The 22,850-nt window shown below is 37.9% G+C and overlaps 1 protein-coding gene across 5 annotated transcripts in view; it reads right to left on the bottom strand.

The window, feature by feature from the left end:
* Window positions 1-22,850, bottom strand: part of Cntn5 (contactin 5) — a 1,232,986-nt gene that overhangs the window by 172,882 nt on the left and 1,037,254 nt on the right. For all 5 annotated transcript variants that reach the window (XM_021171282.3, XM_029481828.2, XM_029481826.2 and 2 more), the window contains 2 exons: window positions 5,648-5,775; window positions 3,686-3,861 (listed from right to left, as the gene is read on the bottom strand). In XM_021171282.3, the coding sequence (XP_021026941.1) occupies window positions 3,686-3,861; window positions 5,648-5,775 (304 nt within the window). The remainder of the gene's footprint in view (window positions 1-3,685; window positions 3,862-5,647; window positions 5,776-22,850) is intronic.

Genomic DNA, 22,850 nt, shown 5'->3' on the forward strand with positions numbered 1-22,850 from the left:
TCAAACAGCCTGAGAGTAGAGATCTCTGGAGACTGCTGACTAATGGGAACCATGTCTCAGTAACTGTCAATATTTTTATTTGACAGGAACATGGTTATCTGTAGACAATCCTTGTCTGTTTCTTCCATGTAACTTTTACGTGGCCAGTCTGAATTGGATATAACTAACAACTATTCAGTCACTGCTCAAACCGAATCTGAGCCACATGATTCTCACCCACATTCAGTATACAACTACAATTTGTAGAGCTTAAGAAGCAATACTTCAGAAAATGTTGCTGCTGCTACTTTCTCTTCAAGTTACTCATCTAGTATTGACCTTTTGTGTACTACAAATCTTCACTGTGCTGTCTAGAGCACTGTTTCTTTCCTCTTTGCTTCTAAGACATGCTATAACCCATTCTGCCTTTCTGCTATTACTTGACTTGTTTATTCTCTGAAATGATGCATATTTTGTAGGCACCTAGTGAAATCCTGCCCACTCAACAGCTTTTCACATAGCAACTCTTTCTGCTTCATGCTTTTATCCATGTGTTACAACAGACCTGTTCTCACCTTTTTGCATTTGTGCTCTTTTGAGGGTGAAGGATTATATTTGAACTGTATGTCCCCAATGTCACTTAGCTTACAATACTGAATGTTTTTTCTAAAAAAGAATATATTCACTATTTTTTTTGCTAGTCAATATATAGTCATATCATTTGCTCAAAAATATTAGGTAGAATCAGATGGAACATTTATGGATAGATTGCTTGGCTCCTTCTAGTGATGTGTTTGGTAGGGACTCACTCAAAATAAGCCAGTTTTCCAGGTTTGTAAAACAAGTCCTCAGGAAAGAAGACAAGCAAACAAAAGCATTTCATAGCTGTCAGGTCAATTATGTTATTTTTTATGGACTTGACACAATCCCATCTTTTTCTTTTTAGTCCTTTGAAATGCAGTCCCAAGGCCATTGTTTTTGTAAAACATGGCAATGCCCAATATATGCAGATGTTTTACAAAAGCCCTACACAAGTATTTATGTACATTTCCCTATAAACCAATACAAAAAATTATAGAACTCATAAATGAACTAGTTGGAGAGTTAGGACCATGGTTATAATCTGTTGAGATGCTGAATATTAGTTATGGATATTTCCTGACTCTTCACTCTGGAGATTTGGTTAGTTCATTTTACCCTATACTATACTTTTCTAACTCACTGTCCTCATCCCTGTCCTTATGTCTCGACTGCAGCATCAGCAGTTCTAGTACAGCTGGAGACATCTAGATCCTCAGACAAGGATGTCCTCTGTGTTGTCCCTGGTACAATGGTAGGCTTTTTGACCCCTACAGACCCCAATGTTCCAGTTGCATATTACTCCTGTGTCATGGGTTCAGACATCAGAGTAGGTCTTAACTAACCATACTTTTCTTCCTGCACCCTTGAATTTCAGAGACTCCCCTCTGACCCTTGAGTAGAAGCAGCAATTTACAGCCCCATTTCTTAAATTCTAGAGCACTGTGATCATCTAGACATGGATCTGAATGGCAGCAATGTTGGAAAGAACCTCATCATATTCTCTCTCTCTCTCTCTCTCTCTCTCTCTCTCTCTCTCTCTCTCTCTCTTTCTTTCAGTTTTTCCTAGTCAAACAGTGGTGTACTCTCCAGCCTATATTCTTGATACCTGCCAGGGTTTAAAATACCTAGTAAGCAATAGTTTTTATACTTCCCAGATCCACTTTTACAAAATATTTTAAGCACACACATATTTCTAGAAATCATTACAAATGTGCTAAAACCACAAGTCTTATATTGCCTTAAAGCTAGAGCATTTTTCACTGAAAGATTAATTTTAATATGGCTTATAACTATGAATCAGGTTGTTACAGAAAAGGAGGTTTTTGACCCCTTCATAAAAAGATAGTCATTTGTGAAAAAATATCAAAGATATTAATTTATAAAATTAATATCAGCCCAAAATAGTCATACCTAAGAAGCAAAAATAAAAATTCTTTTATCTTTTAATGTTTCAAAATCAATTTCCCTCTTGCTATTTAAAATGTAGGACATATTTCTATATAGAAAATTATTGATGATTTCACACATATATTTTTACTTTATATATTTTATTGGTCAAAATCAATATTTAAAGCTAATCTTGAGAAGATATACTTTTATCAGTTTATTTTTGTTGTATATGTAATTTTTTTTGGTTCTGCTTAATGATGAGATAAAAATCCTATAGAGAAAAATTAAGTCAATGGACAGAAAAACCCATGTAAGTTTTAAAATACTAAATTTGACACAATCTAAATATTTTATACACAACTTAGTCAATATAACTACTTACTCATTGAAATGATTAATAATTCAGTTGGCAAGAGCTTTTGACATATCTTTTTTTTCCCCTCTTAGCTGTAAAGTAAACTTGGATAATTTGGAAGAACATTTTTAATTTGGGTCATACTGACAAATGCAATAACAGCCATTTCCCCTTTTTACATGAAAGGATATGAAGGAAGTCTAAATTGGGAAGGAGCTCAGAAGTTATCTGGTCCAGATTTTCATTTTCTGTTGTGAGAAGGAGGTTAAAGGAAGTGCCTGTGGTTGATAAGGGATAGAATTGGACTTCATTCAACAAATTTACAACTTTTGGTCTAAGACTATTTCTTTTTATTATATCACAGAATCTTTATGCTAAGTCCAAAACAACGTTGGTTTCACAATTTAGATTCATTATCATTATAGCTTCCTGATGTTTCTCAAAATATTTTTAATAAAAAACAAAGCTACCCTGATATTCACAATAACATTTTAGATTATATTCTTAGGTAGAAATCTAGTTGAGCCAAATTTGCCAGTTATTATAGAAAATAAGTCTGGCCTACATCACTGCCTTCATCATATGTTCTATGGTCTTTCTCCCTCTGGCACTAAGTTGCTCTTTGACTCAATGAGTCCATGGAGCAGGGGCCTTCTCTTCCTTCTTTATGGAGTTCAGAAACTGGTGGTCTGCACTCTGCAGTGCACATGATTTCTCTCTCCATGTGCTCACTTACCATACACATATGTAACATTCAATATCACTAAAATACAGAGATTGCACAGATAAGACACATTCATGTCTGTGAATGTTTATTGAAAACTGGGGAATATGTATGGCTATGGGTTGCAGATACAATCTTAATAGCTAAGGAGCAATTGATGAGCTTCCAGAAGCTACTATTTCTTTTTTTTTTAATCTTCTTTATAATTTTAATTTTTATTGAGAATAGATTTTTTAAATGCCATACCATCTGATCTTGATTCTTAAGTAACAAGACAGACTCACTTATTTTCTGCATTATAGTTACTGTTGACACTTCCTTAAAGAGGAGTGTAGCTTCTTTATGTAGCAATACAACTTCTCAAAACAACATGAAAATAGCAACATTATCCTTAAACTAATATAGCAAGGGCAAAAACAAAACAAACAAACAAGCCAACAAACAAAACCAGACTCACATATAAATAAACTTCAGAAATCCTGCTGGAGTTTGAAATGCTATTTTCAATTTATAGCAGAAAATAAGTCATTGTATTAATTACATGGAATTTTCCCTATGTTTTCTTGACCCTTCATAAATAAAACAATTATATGTTTAAGTCAAAACATGTAAAATTACTACTCAAGAATCAAAGAAGCAAAAGTATATAAACTTACAGCCCTGATGCTTTCAAAATGTCCGCCTTCTTTCTCAAAATCAATAGGTTGCCCTTTTAGTGTCCAGTAGAAAGTAACGTCCAAACTGGCGTCGTGGATAGCTTTACAGTTGAGGACAATGCTCTCTCCAACAGTTAACTCTGTTCTTTTAGGAGTAAGCTCTATCCTTGTGGGTTCTATTGGGGGTAAAACACATGCAGTAATATAATCACCTCCATACACCTCATATCCTCCCAAACTGTAGAAAAAGCTTAAACATGAAACATGTACAGTTGCAACAGATTTTTATTTTATATCTTCAACTACATCATCAAACTAAAATAGGGTTTTATTCTTTTAGCAGCTGCACATTTTACTATAATTTTCTAAGGAATTAATGATCTTGAACTTTGTATTATGATTAGGCTTTAACTTGAGCAAAATGATAAAAGATTCTAAAACTAGAATCAAGCGCTAGACAGGTTAGACAGTGAAGAGCACTTGCTATTCTTGCAGAGGACCAGGTTCAGTTCCAAGGACAGCTCATAACTCTCTGTAACTGTGCTCTAGGGAATATGATATCTTTTTTCTTATAGCTATGGGTGCCAGGCATGCATGTTGTATACATACACACATGTGGACAAAACATCTATACATGTAAAATAAAATGTATAACAGCTAGAAGCAACTTTTTGCCCCATGGAGGAAAACACACACACAAGAAAGAAGAATCTGGAGCCTCTCTGATAATTTTATAGATGTGTAAATAAAGGAATCTATAATCAGAGGGTAGAATGCACGGGAGATTTGTTTTTATAATGTATTACAGCGTAAAATGCAAGGACTCTCTCCCATACTATTTCAATAAGTTAAAAATGTAATGACTTGTGTTGTGCTAGATAAAACCCTCTATGATCTGAGGAGAGTTAGAAGAGTCACTGTCTGTATAATTATAAAATATCATTATTGATACTTTGCGGTTTACATACACAAAACCTTTAAAAAGCTAAGTGGTCATGGTTTTAGTTCAGCAACAATATTCTAACTGCTTACTAGTGACAAATTGAATTTCAAAAACTGACATTTTAATATTATTCTATGGTATTAGAGGAACCTTGAACCAATAAAATGGAATCAGTCATACAACCAAAAATTAAGGTTAAATGACTGTGATATGATGTGTTGTGAATAACGTAAAGCCAGAATGGAGACAGGCTTTTGTTTTCTCTCTCCTCTCCCCCCTAGGAATCCTAGTGTGAACAGGGAAAGACATGGGCAAGCCGTTTATCACAAGCTTCATTTTCTTCTATACTCTTTCAATTGTGAGAGGGCACTCTCATAAGAAAACACTGCTTCTGGCTACCTATGGGGTCTTTTCATGCCTAACCTCCCTCAGAGCAGTTCTGAGAAAAATGCAAGTGGAGGGCAAGTGTGACACTATAAGATTAAGTGTGACCTCAGGTCACACTGTGCTTGTGACTCTAAATCATGGCTTTGTCAGACAGGACAGGTAAACACATGTGCTGTAACTGAAGGATTGTGGGGACAGACAATTTCTGAGTATCTGAATTTCTCACTTCATTCTCAGTTAAGGAAGAATATTTACCATTGATAAAATGTTTGTAGATCCATCATTACCTTATCAGAAGATAGGAACCTTATCACAGGTGGAAACAGACAAGACTGGGCCACTGGGTTGGATACCAGTAGTGTTTGATATAAATGGAATTTTATAACTAAAATACTGGGATCAAAGTTGGGAGCCATTGTTCCCATCTCTGTTTCCAGTCTTTTAATGATGGAAGTGGAATTTTGTGTTAGTTCTGTGTTTCTAACAACCTTTAAAACTGAGCCGTTTATGCCAATCAATGCAAACACATGTATACACACATTGTATTTACTTTACTTTATTTTTTTTTTTCTGATGATAAGGCTAGGAAGCCAAAGCTGTAAAGCATCAGGCATGCTTTTCTGTTCTCTTACCTTTGACAGACAGGGAAGCTATAATCTCTGCAGAGCCGAAGATGTTCACCCCTTGGCAAATGTACTTCCCCTCATCTGCTTTAGAAGCATTTAGGATCCGCAGGCTTCCGTCTGGAAGAATAGCTATTCTGAAAATTATTAAAAAAGTGTTTGTTCCCATTTCAATTCAAAGCAACTAACTGGCAAGAACTTCTGATGAAGTCTAATCCGTCTCTCAGGTGAGAGATTAGATTATAAGTACAAGGAAGGATCCCTGTTGAAAATAAGAAGTGATAGATGTTTGCTATGCTTCACAACTGGATGTGATAAACTCATTTAATATCTTCTTTTATCCAAAAGATGAAGAAACTTGCAAGTTACTTCTCTCTTGATAATTTTGACAGTTAATTTTAAAAATGGCAGGGAAAGGTAACCCTGAATTTAGCTGTTATAGCTTGATACTCTAATATCACCTAGTCATATTTTAATACCAAACTTAGATATTTCACCTTAAACCAAAGATGACCTCAAACATCAAATAGAAAAAGAAACAGGATAAAAACACAGAGGAAAGCTCATACAGACATAAAGTCCACTGGACACAGCTGAGCAGTGATTATTTTCTGCTCTAGCACCATGCTGGGTGAAAGGCATGGAAACGTGGCCTGCTAACTGGGCTGTTCACACTGTCCTCTCTAGTGTAAGAATGTGATAGTCAAGTCTGCAACTGGGCTCTTATATGACCTTTGGTAAAAGTAGACCTTCAGTTTTCCATAAGGTGACAAATTAAGGCATTATTAAAAGTTTTAGAAGCTCAGTGCAAATGAGGTTGACATTTGCAATGACCACATAATCCTATGTATTTATCATTCCGGGAATTTATGCACTTCAGATTTAATTAGCACTTTAGTCCTTTCTTCCCTTACATGCTTGTGAAATGTAATCCACTCTTTTGCCAGCACAGCAACCTGCACAAGATGCTTGAAGTGAAGAAGCAACCTTTAGTCTTTAGGTGGTATGTTATTAGACTCTAGACCAACTGCTTTAGCAACCAGGAAGTCACAGACTGGCTGCAAGAGTATGAAACAGTGGCATTAGTGAATCTAAAACTCCAGAATTAACCCTCGGGCTTCTGACAACCACTTACTCCATGGCATGATCGATCGTAACCCTAACCTGTGAAGACTAGAGAGAAATGCCTTGAGCTTGGTTTACTGAGCTACTTCATGTTCTTCTGGGATGTGTGTGTTCAGTTTGGCTTGTCACCAAGGGCTGACTGCTATATAGATCTTTGAACATCATAACAATTGATGAAGGACTCTAGGCTATTAAAAGGTAGTGTCTAATGAATTGCATGGATAAAGATACCAGATTAAACTGTATTGTTTTAAATATAGCCTACTCTTGATGGGCAAGATGAAAGAATGAAGAAGTACTCTGAATCACAACAGACTACGAATGGAGAAGCTTGTCTTCTAGTTCATCTAGAAAGAGACTACATTAAATCCATGGAAAATACAGAGCCTATAAACACCACATAATATGTGGTAGAAGTAATGACTCAGCAGTTAAAAGTACTTGCTGCACATGAAGAGGACCTGCTAGCACCTCTACGTGTGAGCTCACAATTGCCTCCAGGAGAAATGATGCCCTCATTTTAGACATACACACATACACACACACAAACATACAGAGAGAGAGAGAAAGACTCACATATGCATATTATGCATATTATGCATATAACTAAAACCAAAATATTATTAAAGGTTATATAATCCCTCACACATGCATATGTATCCATAATTAAAAATAAAACAATTATTTTTAAGGTTACACAATCCTTCAAGGTAGACAATGTAAAGCTATATTTATTATTTAGAAAGTGCTCATTTATTTTGTAACAAGGAAATGCTGAATTTATTCCAGTATATCTTCATTAAATATCTAGTAAAATATATATATTTGAAAGCAAAAATATACTTTTGTACACATAACTCCATATTTCAAATGAATTCATTTACTATAATTTTCATAGATGATTAGTATCTTGAAAATATTTAGATTTTACAAACTTGAAGAAAAATATAACAATAGAGAAGTTTGGCTTCAAAGTTCATCTGTTTTAAGGAAATATATGGATGTCAGATATTGGCAGTATTCTAGCTCTTGATTTAAGATGAGTGAGAGCTCATTGACAAAAAATATCCTAATTCCCTTTCGTTTGCTGTGATAAATTACCCTGACCAAAAAAAAAAAAAAAAGAAAGAAAGAAAAGAAAAAAAAAGAAAAAAATTAAGTCATGGAAGAAAACTTTAGCTCACAATTCTCGGTCACTGTCCATCATAGAGCTCAAAGGCAGTAGTTACATTCGCACCCAAGAGCAGAGAAAGGATGGATGTATGCATCTCTGCCAGTATTCAGCTTGTTTTCAACACTTTTACAGCCCAGGATCCCCCTCCCCAAGGAATGGTGCTACTCACAATGGGCTGGGTCTTTATACATCGATTAACATAGTTAAATAACCCCCACAAACATAGCCACAGGCCAACCTGATCTAAACAATTACTTACTGAAAATATTTTCTCAGGTTATTCTAGATTATATCAAATTAATAATTAAAATCAAACATCAAATTAAGTAACAGATCTTTCTTTTAAAAAATGAGGTATGAATATGCCTGTACTTTGGACTACTAGTCTACTAGGAAGAATGAAGATTTTGAATGCTGAGATATTCATCCTTTAAATAGGAGTATCTGGCATTTAACTAAAATCTTATCTTCTTCTTTAAAATGTAAATCTTCACCTGTTTTTTTTTTTCTAACTTGGAAAAGATAAAGCAGATAATGAATATGATTTACAATCATAATGTCTGGCTACCACACACATAATTACTGAGGTAACTGAAGACTAAATTAATATTTCCAGCTTCATTATCTTCTCTTTCTTGTTACTATTTGACTGCTACATTTTGAGATGTCCAGATTTGGGGATGAATCATGCTAAGACATCTTGGACTGGGAGTTGGATATCAAAGGGGTCAGAGAAGAAGCCAGCCAGCATATTACCTTGATGTCAAGCCCTCCTAGCTCTCATTTCTAGATTCCATGAGTTTGTTCTCACCTACTATTAATGCCTGTATCTCTGTCTTGTTAATCTGCCCAATGCAGGCCTTAGGCTCATAGGACAAAGGGATAAGAACTTGATGTGTGTGTTTACTTCCACGGACAGTTCCATTTTCCCCTTGCATCTTCTGTTGGCACATCCTCACTTACTGTAGATCTTTCCACATAGACTGTTTATCTAAAGAAACTTCACCTATTCTAATTCAGCATCCAGAGAGTGAAGGATGGGCCAGGGATACGATCTGCCAGATTAGAGTATTTTCTGAGTGACCTGCTTCCTCAAACCTATGTACTGCCTCCTAGTTGCTCCCAAGTCAACAAAGACTGTACTAATAGTACTACTAAATTATAAATGTGTCAACCTAGTCATGACACCAGCATTTTCATGATGTGATAACCTCTTTGTAGTGTCAATACTTGAACAAGAGCCTTGAATATGCCTAGTGTGTGACCCCTGACAGCAATTAGGCTTTCTTTTATAAAGCTTGATCTCCCCCCCCTCAGTCCCTGCTCTGCCCAGTGCCCTCACCATCCCATTACCTTGTATTTCTTCACCTTCTTTCTTTTACTTTTCTCCCTCTGCTTTTGAAATTTATTTTATTTTTAACACATTGCTATCTTTTTCCTAGTTTTCTTTTACTGAAAATGGACTTTTTCATACATTGTATCCTGATTGCGGTTTCTCTCCCTGAACTCCTGTGATATTCTCCCCACCACCTCTCCCAGCTACACCCACACTCTTTCTGCCTCTTCTTAGAAAACAGATGTGCATCCTAAAAAACAATAACAAACTAAGATAAAGCAAAACAGAAGAAAATAAAATTTATTGGTAACAGTACTTGTGCATGGAAATGAACGAAAAATAAAGAAAGAAAGAGAAGGGAAAGAAGAGGAGAGATTAGAGAGTTGTCTTTCTGTTCTGCTAAGGTCACAGATGTAGTATATTTGGACACTATCCTACAGAATTCTTTAACCTAATTCTCTCATAAAAGTCATAGCTCAGATATCCACATGGTATGAATTTGTGGAGCACCCAGCTTCATTTGTGGTACTTCTTGCCTCTACTCTTCACATTCCTCAGTTAAATTTGTTGTCCTTTTCCTTTTTAACACATGACACCTTTCTAAGAAGTGAGGGCATAATGGCACAGGTATCCCTCTCCATCAGGCTGCGTTTGTCTCTCTTCCCACAGCATTTCTGAGAACACACTGGTGAAGCTCTTAGGGGTCAGTTTCCTGGGCAAAGCATAGAAATAGGAATGATTCTGGATAAGAGAAGGACACATGGTCAACATATATAACAATACGTACAGATGGTGAAATGCAATCCCGTGTCATCGGATTTTACAGGAGAATGAGTAAGTTGGGTAGTCAAACCTCATTTTACAAATTGAAAAACTCTAAAGCAAGGAAATAAAAATGATGTGTGAGCCCATCAGTTACTAAATGAAGAAAAAGCTATCAAGGATTCCTATGTTGCTCAGCAGTAAATGACTGTGACAGGTTTCTCTTGCTGCAGAGTATAAAATAAACTTAAAAGGAAAATACCTTTCAAGTCTATGTTAGTTATTTCCTCCTTTAGAATCAGAAGGATGGAGTGCCTAGCTGAATTCTCTGCTTAAAGTTTCCCAAATGTTCAGTGGAATCCAGGTGTGGCCACAGTAGGATTTTACCCATTTTGCTGGTGAGAATTGCTTTCCAAGCTCATTTCTATTTTGAGAAGAATTTATGGCTATTCATGCTGCTGTTTGCTTCTCCTTGGCTTTCAGTTGGGTACTGCTCTAGGATTACAAAAGCTTCTTGAATTTATTCAGATTTCCACAAGATTATATTATATTGTATTATGTATATAATATCTCAGAATCTTTAGTGATTTATTAGTATTATAAGTTTTTAAGCCAGAGATCATTGTGTTCCATTTGCTGCCATATACTCATATCCTCCATGTGTTATTTCAAGCAGCTACTTAATTTCTTTAACTGTTAAGATTTGCTCTGTAAAACCTAAATAGTTCTTTTAAAGTGTTTGCTAGATAATATATGTAAGTTATTATTCTTCATCTGAGCTCACTGTGGGAGAACAGAGGAGAGGTGGTCACCAAGTGTGAAAGAATAGAGGAGATGCAGTCACCAAGGTGAGAAGGTGAATGAAGTCGTGAAGAACTAAAAGGTCCATTTCAGGGAAGCAGAGAATAGGGCATGGGGAACACAAGATGTGGAAAGATGAGACAAAAGAATAAGCTTGGTATAGTAGGAGTATAACATGGCTTCTCAAAACAAAGCAGGCTAAACTAATAGCTCTTACCTGTGTCCTCCAATTGGTCTAAGACAATCTTTAAACATCTATACAGACTGAATGAGCTTTCCATATTCTCCTGTTCTATACTGCTACCTGGAAATAGCTTGGGTTCCTTATGAAGTATATAGTGTTGGCCATCAGGCACATCATAGAACTCTCAACTATTTCAAAGGCTTTATTGAGTTATGAGGCATGCCAGAAGCTTGTATATTTAACACATATTGGAGAGTTCTTATATGTAAGTGGTAGGTCATGTCAGCTTTATGATGATTAGAGAGTAAATATAGGTGTCACCCCAAAGGCCCACTGTGCTTCTTTCAATATCACCCTGAAGGCCTACTGTGTCCCTCTCAATGTCACTTCCAGCTCCTGTCCATACCACCCTATACCAGATAGATACCTGCTTGTTTGCTTTCTACTGCTTTAGTTTGCATTTTTCTATACTTGAAATACATAATGTTGGCCATCAGGAACATCCGTGGACAGCTGAAAGTGATAGACTATACGCATGCTTTCTAATCGTAGCCACCTCTTAATAGTTCAAATCTTCCTCAACCAAACACTTGCCACTCCCTATCTCATTCCTACAGTGAAGCCTTAGACAAAGGAAGGTATTACCCCATCCCTCACACATACAGAGAGGCACATTGCCTCAGGCCATCTACACTTGGTATATAGATGGCAGCTCCTTTTTACATGAAGGAGCCCAACGAGCTGGCTATGCTACAGTGTCAGATAAGGAAGTGATTGAGACATGGACCCTCCAGACTCACACCACTAATCAACAGGCTAAACTAATAGCTCTTACCTGTGTCCTCCAATTGGTCTAAGACAATCTCTAAACATCTATACAGACTGAATGAGCTTTCCACATTCTCCTGTTCTATACTGCTACCTGGAAATAGCTTGGGTTCCTTATGAAGTACATAGTGTTGGCCATCAGGCACATCATAGTAGTGGATCTGCAAACCAAATTATGGCTATAGCAAAAACTTCCCATCTCCCCACAGCTGTTCCAATGGTCCACTGCCAATCTCAGCAGATGGATAACTCTATTATATTCAAGGGAACACTGGGCTGTTGAGGCAGCTAGAACCTCAGCCCTTGGGAGATTTGTTTCACCCACCACAGGGCATTCTCACAGCACAACCACTATCCACTCTGTCATCCACTGACTCTTGTCAGACTCTGTCTAATCTCTACCTGTACTTTCATCCTAACAGCCAAGCCTTAAATTACTTTGTTAAAACTCACCTATAGCCTACCTCTTGTGTTTCTTAAAATCTATCAGTGCCTTTTGCAAGTCTGTCAGATGTCAGACCACAACTCCAGGTATCATAGCCCCCTTTTCCCACCCACTAGGCTAGAGGTTTCCTCCTGGAATTGACTGGCAACTTGCCTACTATGAAACTTGTGAAGTACCCCCTGGTTTTGGTGGACACCATCTCAGCATAGGAAGAAGCATTCCCCTCCACCCAAAAGGAGCTCAGTCTCTGATCTTCTACATGAAGTCATCCCTCAATTTGGAATCCCAGTCTCCCTCTAGTCAGACATGGTCCTCAATTCACCTCCCAAATTTCTCAAACCCTATCTAAAACCCTCAACACATTCCTTTTCACATTCCATACCACCTTCAGTACTCAGGAAAGATAGAATGGACTAACTAGTCCTTAAAAACTACCCTTGTCAAACTGTTACAAGAACGTCTCCTAGATAGGGTAAAATTCCTATGGCTAGACCTTTTCAGGATATAGGCTCTTCTCAAGTGACTTCTTTTCATTTCACTTTTTGAGCTCATGGATGGACATTTGGTTCTTACCCTCATCTTTTACGAACCCCCCCTCCCTGATCACCTACGTACTCCCTTTGTAATCTCTGCTCCCTCCTATGGAACTTTACTGACCACCATCTACCACAGCCACATACTATCTCATGTCTATTCCCTATCAACATTGGTGATCAGGTACTTCTCTCTTCTCCAGACAATTACTCCTCACCTTTTTCCCCTAAATGGGAGGGTCCCTTCAAGGTAATTCTTGTGACACCCCACAGCTATAAAGATTGGGGGATTCTAATGGGTTCACCTGCTTACCTCAAGCCCCTCACTCCTCCACCTTAAAATAATACTTCTTACACATCAACCTCAACAGGACCCTGCTCCCTTAAGAGAATGTTGGGACAAACCACCTTGTTCCCAACCCCAGAAAAATGAGGCTCCACTCTGACAGCTATGCTCAACGCCGCTGTATTAAACATAGACTTCTCTTCCTCCTCCCCTGCTTTTCATTTCCATCCAAGGTAACCCTTAAATCTGGAGGTTTGAGGTTCAGAAACCCCCACTTATAATAAACGGTCTCTTTAAATAGGGTCAGAAAATTGTTCTAGAGTCCGATGCCAGGAGACAAAAAAATTGCCATTACCCCTATATCTGCAATCCCTTCTAAATATTATCACCTCTTTGTCTGCTTCATTTTTTACTAGATAAAGGATTATTATAAGAAATGGCCAGATAATTTGACAAAATCCAACACCCATTCATGATAAAAGTCTTGGAAAAATCAGGAATTCAAGGTCCATACCTAAACATGATAAAAGCAATATACAGCAAACCAGTAGCCAACATCAAAGTAAATGGTGAAAAGCTGGAAGCAATCCCACTAAAATCAGGGACTAGACAAGGCTGCCCACTCTCTCCCTACCTATTCAACATTGTACTTGAAGTCCTAGCCAGAGCAATTAGACAACAAAAGGAGATCAAGGGGATACAAATCAGAAAAGAAGTCAAAATATCGCTTTTTGCAGATGATATGATAGTATACATAAGTGACCCTAAAAATTCCACCAGAGAACTCCTAAGCCTGATAAATAGCTTCGGTGAAGTAGCTGGATATAAAATTAACTCGAGCAAGTCAATGGCCTTTCTGTACACAAAGGATAAACAGGCAGAGAAGGAAATTAGGGAAACAACACCCTTCTCAATAGTCACAAACAATATAAATACCTTGGCGTGACTCTAACTAAGGAAGTGAAAGATCTGTATGACAAGAACTTCAAGTCCCTGAAGAAAGAAATTAAAGAAGATCTCAGAAGATGGAAAAACCTCCCATGCTCATGGATTGGCAGGATCAACATTGTAAAAATGGCTATCTTACCAAAAGCAATCTACAGATTCAATGCAATCCCCATCAAAATTCCAACTCAATTCTTCAACGAATTAGAAAGGGCAATCTGCAAATTCATCTGGAACAACAAAAAACCTAGGATAGCAAAAACTCTTCTCAAGGATAAAAGAACCTCTGGTGGAATCACCATGCCTGACCTAAAGCTGTACTACAGAGCAATTGTGATAAAAACTGCATGGTACTGGTATAACGACAGACAAGTAGACCAATGGAACAGAATTGAAGACCCTGAGATCAACCCACACACCTATGGTCACTTGATCTTTGACAAGGGAGCAAAAACCATCCAGTGGAAAAAAGAAAGCATTTTCAACAAATGGTGCTAGCACAACTGGCGGTTATCATGTAGAAGAATGCGAATTGATCCATTCCTATCTCCTTGTACCAAGGTCAAATCTAAGTGGATTAAGGAACTCCACATAAAACCAGAGACACTGAAACTTATAGAGTAGAAAGTAGGGAAAAGCCTCGAAGATATGGGTACAGGGGAAAAATTCCTGAATTGAACAGCAAAGGCTGTGCTGTAAGATCGAGAATCGATAAATGGGACCTCATAAAGTTGCAAAGCTTCTGCAAGGCAAAAGACACCGTCAATAAGACAAAAAGACCACCAACAGATTGGGAAAGGATCTTTACCTATCCTAAATCAGATAGGGGACTAATATCCATTATATATAAGGAACTCAAGAAGGTGGACTCCAGAAAATCAAATAACCCCGTTAAAAAATGGGGCTCAGAACTGAACAAAGAATTCACACCTGAGGAATACCGAATGGCAGAGAAGCACCTGAAAAAATGTTCAACATCCTTAATCATCATGGAAATGCAACTCAAAACAACCCTGAGATTCCACCTCACACCAGTCAGAATGGCTAAGATCAAAAATTCAGGTGAGAGCAGATGCTGGCGAGGATGTGGAGAAAGAGGAACACTCCTTCATTGTTGGTGGGATTGCAAGCTGGTACAACCACTCTGGAAATCAGTTTGGCAGTTCCTCAGAAAATTGGACATAATACTACCAGAGGATCCAGCAATACCTCTCCTGGGCATATATCCAGAAGATGTTCCAACCGGTAAGAAGGACACATGCTCCACTATGTTCATAGCAGCCTTATTTATAATAGCCAGAAGCTGGAAAGAACCCAGATACCCCTCAACAGAGGAATGGATACAGAAAATGTGGTACATTTACACAATGGAGTACTACTCAGCTATTAAAAGGAATGAATTTATAAAATTCCTAGGCAAATGGATGGATCTGGAGGGCATCATCCTGAGTGAGGTAACATATTCACAAAGGAACTCACACAATATGTACTCACTGATAAATGGATATTAGCCCAAAAACTTAGGATACCCAAGATATAAGATACAATTTGTTAAACACATGAAACTCAAGAAGAACGAAGACCAAAGTGTGGACACTGTGCCCCTTCTTGGAATTGGGAACAAAACATCCATGGAAAGAGTTTCAGAGATAAAGTTTGGAGCTGTGAAGAAAGGATGGACCATCTAAAGACTGCCATATCCAGGGATCCATCCCATAATCAGCTTCCAAACGCTGACACCATTGCATACACTAGCAAGATTTTGCTGAAAGGACCCAGATATAGCTGTCTCCTGTGAGACAATGCCGGGGCCTAGCAATCACAGAAGTGGATGCTCACAGTCAGCTATTGGATGGATCACAGGGCCCCCAATGGAGGAGCTAGAGAAAGTACCCAAGGAGCTAAAGGGAACTGCAACCCCATAGGTGGATCATTATTATGAACTAACCAGTACCCCAGAGCTCTTGACACTAGCTGCATTTGTATCAAAAGATGGCCTAGTCGGCCATCACTGGAAAGAGAGGCCCATTGGACTTGCCAACTTTATATGCCCCAGTACAGGGGAATGCCAGGGCCAAGGGGTAGGGGTGGGTGGGTGAGGGACTGGGGTGGGGGAGTGTATTGGGGACTTTTTGGATAGCATTGGAAATGTAATTGAGGAAAATACCTAATAAAAAAAAAAGATATACAAGTTTAACCCTAAAAAAAAATAAATAAATAAAAAATCAAACTTTCCTGAAAAAAAAAAAAAGAAAAGAAAAAGAAATGGCCAGATGAATATGGAGGCTGTCCATATTGTTCTTGCCATTGTTCATACATATGTTACCACCATAAACCAATCACCTTTTTTTTTTTTTTATCAATGATACAAGACCCCCTTCTTTATCTAGGACCCATGGAATCCCACGTGGGAAACAGTTGTTGGTAAACTCTCCTGCATTAACAAATCTAGGCTCTCAATAAGCACAATTTATATCCAGAGAAAATATGTCCCAATTATCCAACCTCTTGATATAGGAGATATAACTAAACATTCCTCCAAGGTCATTACTTCTCTGACATCCTCTCCCATAAATATCGCTAACCTATCATTTTGCAATCTGCTCCAGATCCTGGCCTCAGCCTACCAAGCCTTAATGTCACCCAACCTAGATGCTTTGGAGATTTCTGGCTACATGTGTCCCCTGGAACTAGCTCACAATTGCCACTTACTACTTCTCCAGTGACTGTCAAATAGCCTTGCTTTGTCTTTTATCAACTGGCCTGACCTTGGTTGTTACCACGACCCTACACCTTTTCTACAGCACTCTGTTTGGCATGGCAGACTGTTTCAAGGCATCCTGAACATGTTCTATAGGAATGACAAGTACTTAGACAATAACAAAACCATAAATTCAATTCCTCATCTCTACCACAGTGCCCTACCTTCCAGAACTCATCAATTATTTGTGGTGCTCATGTATATCATTGTCTACCTGCCAGATGGTCAGGAATTGGCATATTGGTGTTTTTTTCCCCTAAATTATGGGTAGGCCATGGAGAAGAGACCCTACCAATTCTAGTTCTGGACTCAATAGCTGACTAACATAATAAAGCAGAAAATTAAATCCTTGCCCCTCCTGGCCATGGCAGGAATAACTTCAGATGTTGCCAGTGAAATATCAGGACTGGCCTCCCTAACCTGTTACCATCACTCTTTTCCCAGTTTATCCACAATCTTTTACAGGTGGCCCAAACCATTCTCACTCCCCAAAGACAGATCAAGTCCCTGGCAAGCACTGGCACTTTAAAACCGATGAGGCCTAGACCTTTTTCACAGCTAAAGAGCGCAATCTTTGCCTTTTTCTCCTAAAAGAATGCAGCTTCTATATAAACCACTTGGGGATAGTAAAACAAACAAACAAACAAAACAAAACACAAAAAACAAAATCCAACAGCTAAAACCAGACCTCCAAAACCAACGTGATGCCTCTGGTCCATGGGTTTTTGAAAACCCCATATGAAATAGATACTGCCTTTATCATTTTTGTGCATTTTTTATCTGAACCCAGCGTCATCAACCTCTTTTCCATATACCTCAATGACAAATCTAAAAAAAAAAAAAAAATCAACCAAATGATTAATCAGTTCCTCTTACAGGATTACCAACCATTGCCCACAGAAAAGCCTAATGTCAAAAAACTATTGAATGAGTCCCGATGGTGAAGATCAACTATAGCCCCAAACTGATATCACTGGAAACGGAGCAGTCTAAAAAATCTGACATCCCTATTTCTGCCTCATCATCGCTCTGCTTTTAATTTCCTTCTTTAAGATAGGAAAAAGAGAAGAATGCTGGCAATCAGGCACATCCATGGACAGCTAAAAATTACTCCATGACAATCAGAAATCTTTACAGCCAGCGTTCAAAGGACCCCGGGACAAGACAGTAAGACATGTCATAGTAAGCTACCTAAGAATCAGCACATTGTCATCCTGTCACATGTCCTCTTGTGTGTCACCCCATTATGGCCTGAATAAAAGTCATATTCTCCCACCCCACTCCTTTCCCCTCCCTCCAATAGGCCACTTCTGTGACCTGCCTTTTAATCAAAGAATCTCGCACATGAGACCTGTTGAATGGTGTGATTTTTGTCAGGACCTGCCACCTAGTCTTATCACATGGGATAATGTTGGGAGCTATTAAGACAACTCTATTGTCTTGATCTCCGAATTGGGCCTCTCCTCCCCCCAGAAGAAAAGGGGGTCAAAAGCGGGCCACCGACACACCATTCTGAGAACAACCACAGAATGTTCCAGCCCTAAGTCAGCACCAGATGTCCTGACCACAAGATGTGCCCTGATACCACCAAGTTCCTGCTTCCCTGTGTAGCTGCCAAAAGAAAAATTTCCACTGCCCCATTCCTCCTGCTGAGAAGTACTTCCCCTTTTGCTTGTGCATTTAAGCCTTGCTAAATACAGAGACACCTTGATGCTACTCAGACTGCTTCTGTGTTGTTCTTGCACTTGGTGTCCGTCTTTCTCGCCCCCCCCATTTGGTTCTTAGGAGAAGGTCCCCTCAAGACTCTCGAATAACTGGGCCTTCTGGACGGGTCAGGATAATGGTGTGTGTGTGTGTGTGTGTGTGTGTGTGTGTGTGTGTGTGTGTGTAGAGCTCAGGGCCTCATCTATACGAGGCAATAAATCACTCTCTGAGCCATACAGCAGGTCTAAATATTCTTTTATGTGTAATTTTATTCACTCTGGGCAATCAAGTTCCAATTCATCTGTGCCATTAAAACAGTCTATAATGAATTCCTTTTATGGTTGAATTCTTGTCTACTGTGCACAGGTACCATCATTTGGTCTTTCATTCACCTGGGGCTCAATGTTGAGGTTGCTTTTACTTTAGAGCTGTTTACAAATGAAGTGGTTAAATGTTTGTGACTAAGTCTAGGAAAATATGTTTCCTGGTGAATAATGCTAAGTGTTGTGATGGGCAGATCATTGGTTGTATGTTTTTGATGATGCTTAGGCACTCCTTAGTGATGTTGTTACTTCCTGTTCCCTGAAGCAGTGCATAGAGATTGTTCTTCCTCAGACAATTGTTCTTCCTTTTTCATTTAGATTATAATACTTGGTATTTAAAAGGCTTTCTGTGGGTTGAATGGGAATTCTGTCCCAGAGAACATAGTGCATGTCTCCTTTTCAGCTTCCTTCCCATCTTCAAGCCTTCTTTAGTCAGGTGATTACTATAATGTCCAAAGTACAGAATCGTTTGTCTATTTTTGAGACTTTAGTGTAGGTTCATAATCTAGAAATATCTAATCTATGAAATGATATTGAATATATAAGTATTTGATACAGAAGTTTCAATGTTGATGGACTCAATTTTATTTTATATATTGTACTTCTGTTGTACTCAGAAATCTTGTCACAACTTATGGAATAAAATTAGAGACCAGAAGATACAGTTACATTCTAGTCCATCCCTGATTTATCTCTTAAAATGTTTCTGCCTGCTCTTCCATGATGGTCCCTGAGCGTTGGGAGCAAGAATGTTGATATACAGGCAGCAATGTATCAACAATTATCCTGTGCTTTGATCACTTCTGGATTCTTGTAATAACTACCATTCACTGCTTAGAGAAATTTCTCTGATGGTTTGTGGAAGTTGCACTAATCTATGTGCATAGAGATACAGATTTAGAGGGCATTAAGATACTATGTACACTTAGCAGAATAATAGCAGATAATTCACTCATGGCCCCAAACCTGAAAGTGATTGCTTATTACCATAATTCCTCACACTGTTGTACACATAAACATACTGTTCCATGGTAGTCATTACTATTGTTCACAGTATTCATGTTTGGATAGGACCATTGGTTATTACCCTCCTCCCCTTCAAGGATTCTGTATAGTATCTTTCAGTAGCATGAAAGCTAGCCATCATGGTATTTGTTCTTGGAGTATGAATTAAGAGAAGTGAAGATCACACGTCTTAAGATCTTCAATATGTTTTTAATATGAGCTGACTATAAGAGAAAAATTTGTCTACATGTTAAGTTCAATAATTTCCAGGATTTATTGCTTACATCTTGGTGCCTCAGGAGAAGTGTTCAACTTGCTTGTAAGGACAATTTGTACTTTTGATTTATAGTATTCTGAAAATGAGAATGAACTTTTCTACTTAGCCTTTCTGTCTTTTCCATATACATCTGTTTATGTCCTTGGCCCATTTCAAAATCATATTGTTTTTCATGTTCAACATTTTGCGCTCCTTATATGTTATGAATGTTGATACCTTGTTGATGAATGCTTTGTAAACATTTCTCTTTCAGAATGGTATCTTTCAGCTTCACTTTCTGTGCCAAATCTTTTTAGTTTTATATAATCTGGTTCAAGGATTTAAATTTTTATTGCTTCACTATGAAAAACACCACTGTCTACATCAACATTTTAAAGTGATTTTCCATGTTTTCTTGCAGAAAGTTGACACATTCAAGTTTCACATTTTTGAATCTATTTTTTGTGTTTATTAATGTGGGTATTTTTTGTGTGTGTGCAGCAAGAGGAAATTATTTGGATTTCTTCCTTTTAATACATACATAAGAATTTGGTAGCATCATTTACTGAAGTATTAAATAAGTCTCAAATTCATAGAACAAGCTTCAGTTACCTTGACACCTGAACAGCCTACCACACTTGGAAGCTGTGATAATCTCGGACACATAGAGCATCTGGACAGAGCAGGGGACCCAGATTTTAGTCCACACTCATGATCAGCTGACTTTTCACAAAAGTCCCAAGAATGCAACTTAATGTTTTGTTAAAATGTCTATACCTTATCTTTTTTTGTTTGGTTGTGTTTGTTTGTTTGTTTGTTTGTTTGTTTGTTTGTTTGTTTGTTTTTCAAGACAGGGTTTCTCTGTGTAGCCCTGACTGTCCTGGAATTCACTCTGTAGACCAGGCTGGCCTTGAACTCAGAAATCTGCCTGCCTCTGTCTCTCAAGTGCTGGGATTAAAGGAGTGCACCACCACTGCCTGGCCTGTTAAAATGTCTATATCTTATATGGGGTCAGCTAATTTTTTTTAATTTTCAGATTTTATATAGTGTGCAATGAAGTGGTGAGATGGTTCTTTCGGGTAATGACATAGGTGAACAGATCACTTTTACTGTGCGAGACATCACACCAATGTTCTTTCATGCTTCGTTTCTTTGAAGGTTTACAAACCCTAATATGAATTGAAAGAATTTTGACTCATTTTCTAAAGAGAAAGCTCTGCTTTTTAGTATCCATTACCTGATCTTCAAGCGGCAGAGACTTGACTCCAGAAAGACACTTTGATTTGTTGTTTGTTTGACTGTTGGACTGTAGTCTGCTTCTCTTGTCTTTATCAACAACGCAATAACAGACATTTAGTCTAGGGTTTGCTAATTATTAGATACTCAATGAATGAAGCCTGAAGGAAATGCTAGGCTGTACAAGAAACCATCTAATTTTAGAGATGAAAAGTAGAGTAGCACATGCAATGCCTTTAAAGTGGTAGTTGGTGTTCTCTAATAACATTTATTAAGTTTTGCTTGACAGAAGTTTTAGACAGAGATTTTATTCATTAACATATTTGGTCATCCTCAATATCATACCCAGGACCTTGCACATGCCAGGCAAGGACTCTATCACTGAGACACATCACCAACACCTACATTGACTTACTTCATGTCTTACAAGAACCCAATCATTTTTCTCATTTGATGAAGAAATACACAGAACAGAGACTAAAATGACTGGATAAAATATAAAGTAAGCCTCCTAGATTCTAAAATTTATACTATGAATCTTTCTTTGTTGACCTAACGAAATTTTTTCAAAGAAAGCTTTGCATAAAATCACAAACAACCTGACAGCTCTGGCCAACCACAGAGCTGAAAGAGCAGAGACTCAAGGGTAACAAGACAAGACACATTTTCTTACAAATGAAGCAAACAAAAGCAATTCAAAGTATTTAACATCATCAGTAAACAATTTAAAAGCTAAGAGCAAGACACACTCAAGTGGGCTGCGCTGTCACCAGCTTTTGTCTTTAGCTCTACTATAACTGGAGGCAAGAAGTGAACTGACCCAGAAAGTGCTTGCAGCTTTAGGAAAGCAAGGAAGAGAGCTTAAGTGCAGATGTTATTATAATTAATAGGACTTTAACTCAGCTCAAAAGTATAGGGCTCTTTGTGTTGAACCACTGAATAATCACAGAACCTCTAGGCTTTGAAGCAGGAGTGAGGAGTAGGAGCCCAGTTGTCAGCTTCAAATAGGAGCTGCATGAGGCAAAACAGCAAAAAAACAATAGACCTGTCTTTTTTCTTTTTCTCTGGAAAGCTTCTCATTGCGATTTGTCTTAAGAATTTATAGTCCACAAACATGGAATTATAGTCTTTATGTTTCCCTTCAAATTGATTTCTCATTCTACTGTTTTGTATTTTCCATGAGGTTTTTTGCTTGTTTCTGTTTTTGTTTGTTGTTTGTTTTTTATAATGGGAAATCCTGCATGGGCATGCACCTGTTTTGGTGGCATAGTAGAGAGCTATCCTCCATCTCAAGGAGTATATAATCAAAGCCAGGTTATGGAGCACCATCAAATCTTCTTTATAGGTAAGTCCTCCAGAAGAAGGAAAGACCACTGTACTTCTGTTTCTCAGTTAGGACATAACTCCAATACCATCACCCTTTGCCTTTCTTCTCCCTTAGGACAAATGTGACTCCACATTTGTTTAACATTTGATAATTTTAATGTTATATTTTGGTGTGTATGTGT

Source organism: Mus caroli, unplaced genomic scaffold, assembly GCF_978045245.1.
Source record: "Mus caroli unplaced genomic scaffold, Mus_caroli_1 scaffold_11, whole genome shotgun sequence".
Taxonomy (NCBI): domain Eukaryota; kingdom Metazoa; phylum Chordata; class Mammalia; order Rodentia; family Muridae; genus Mus; species Mus caroli.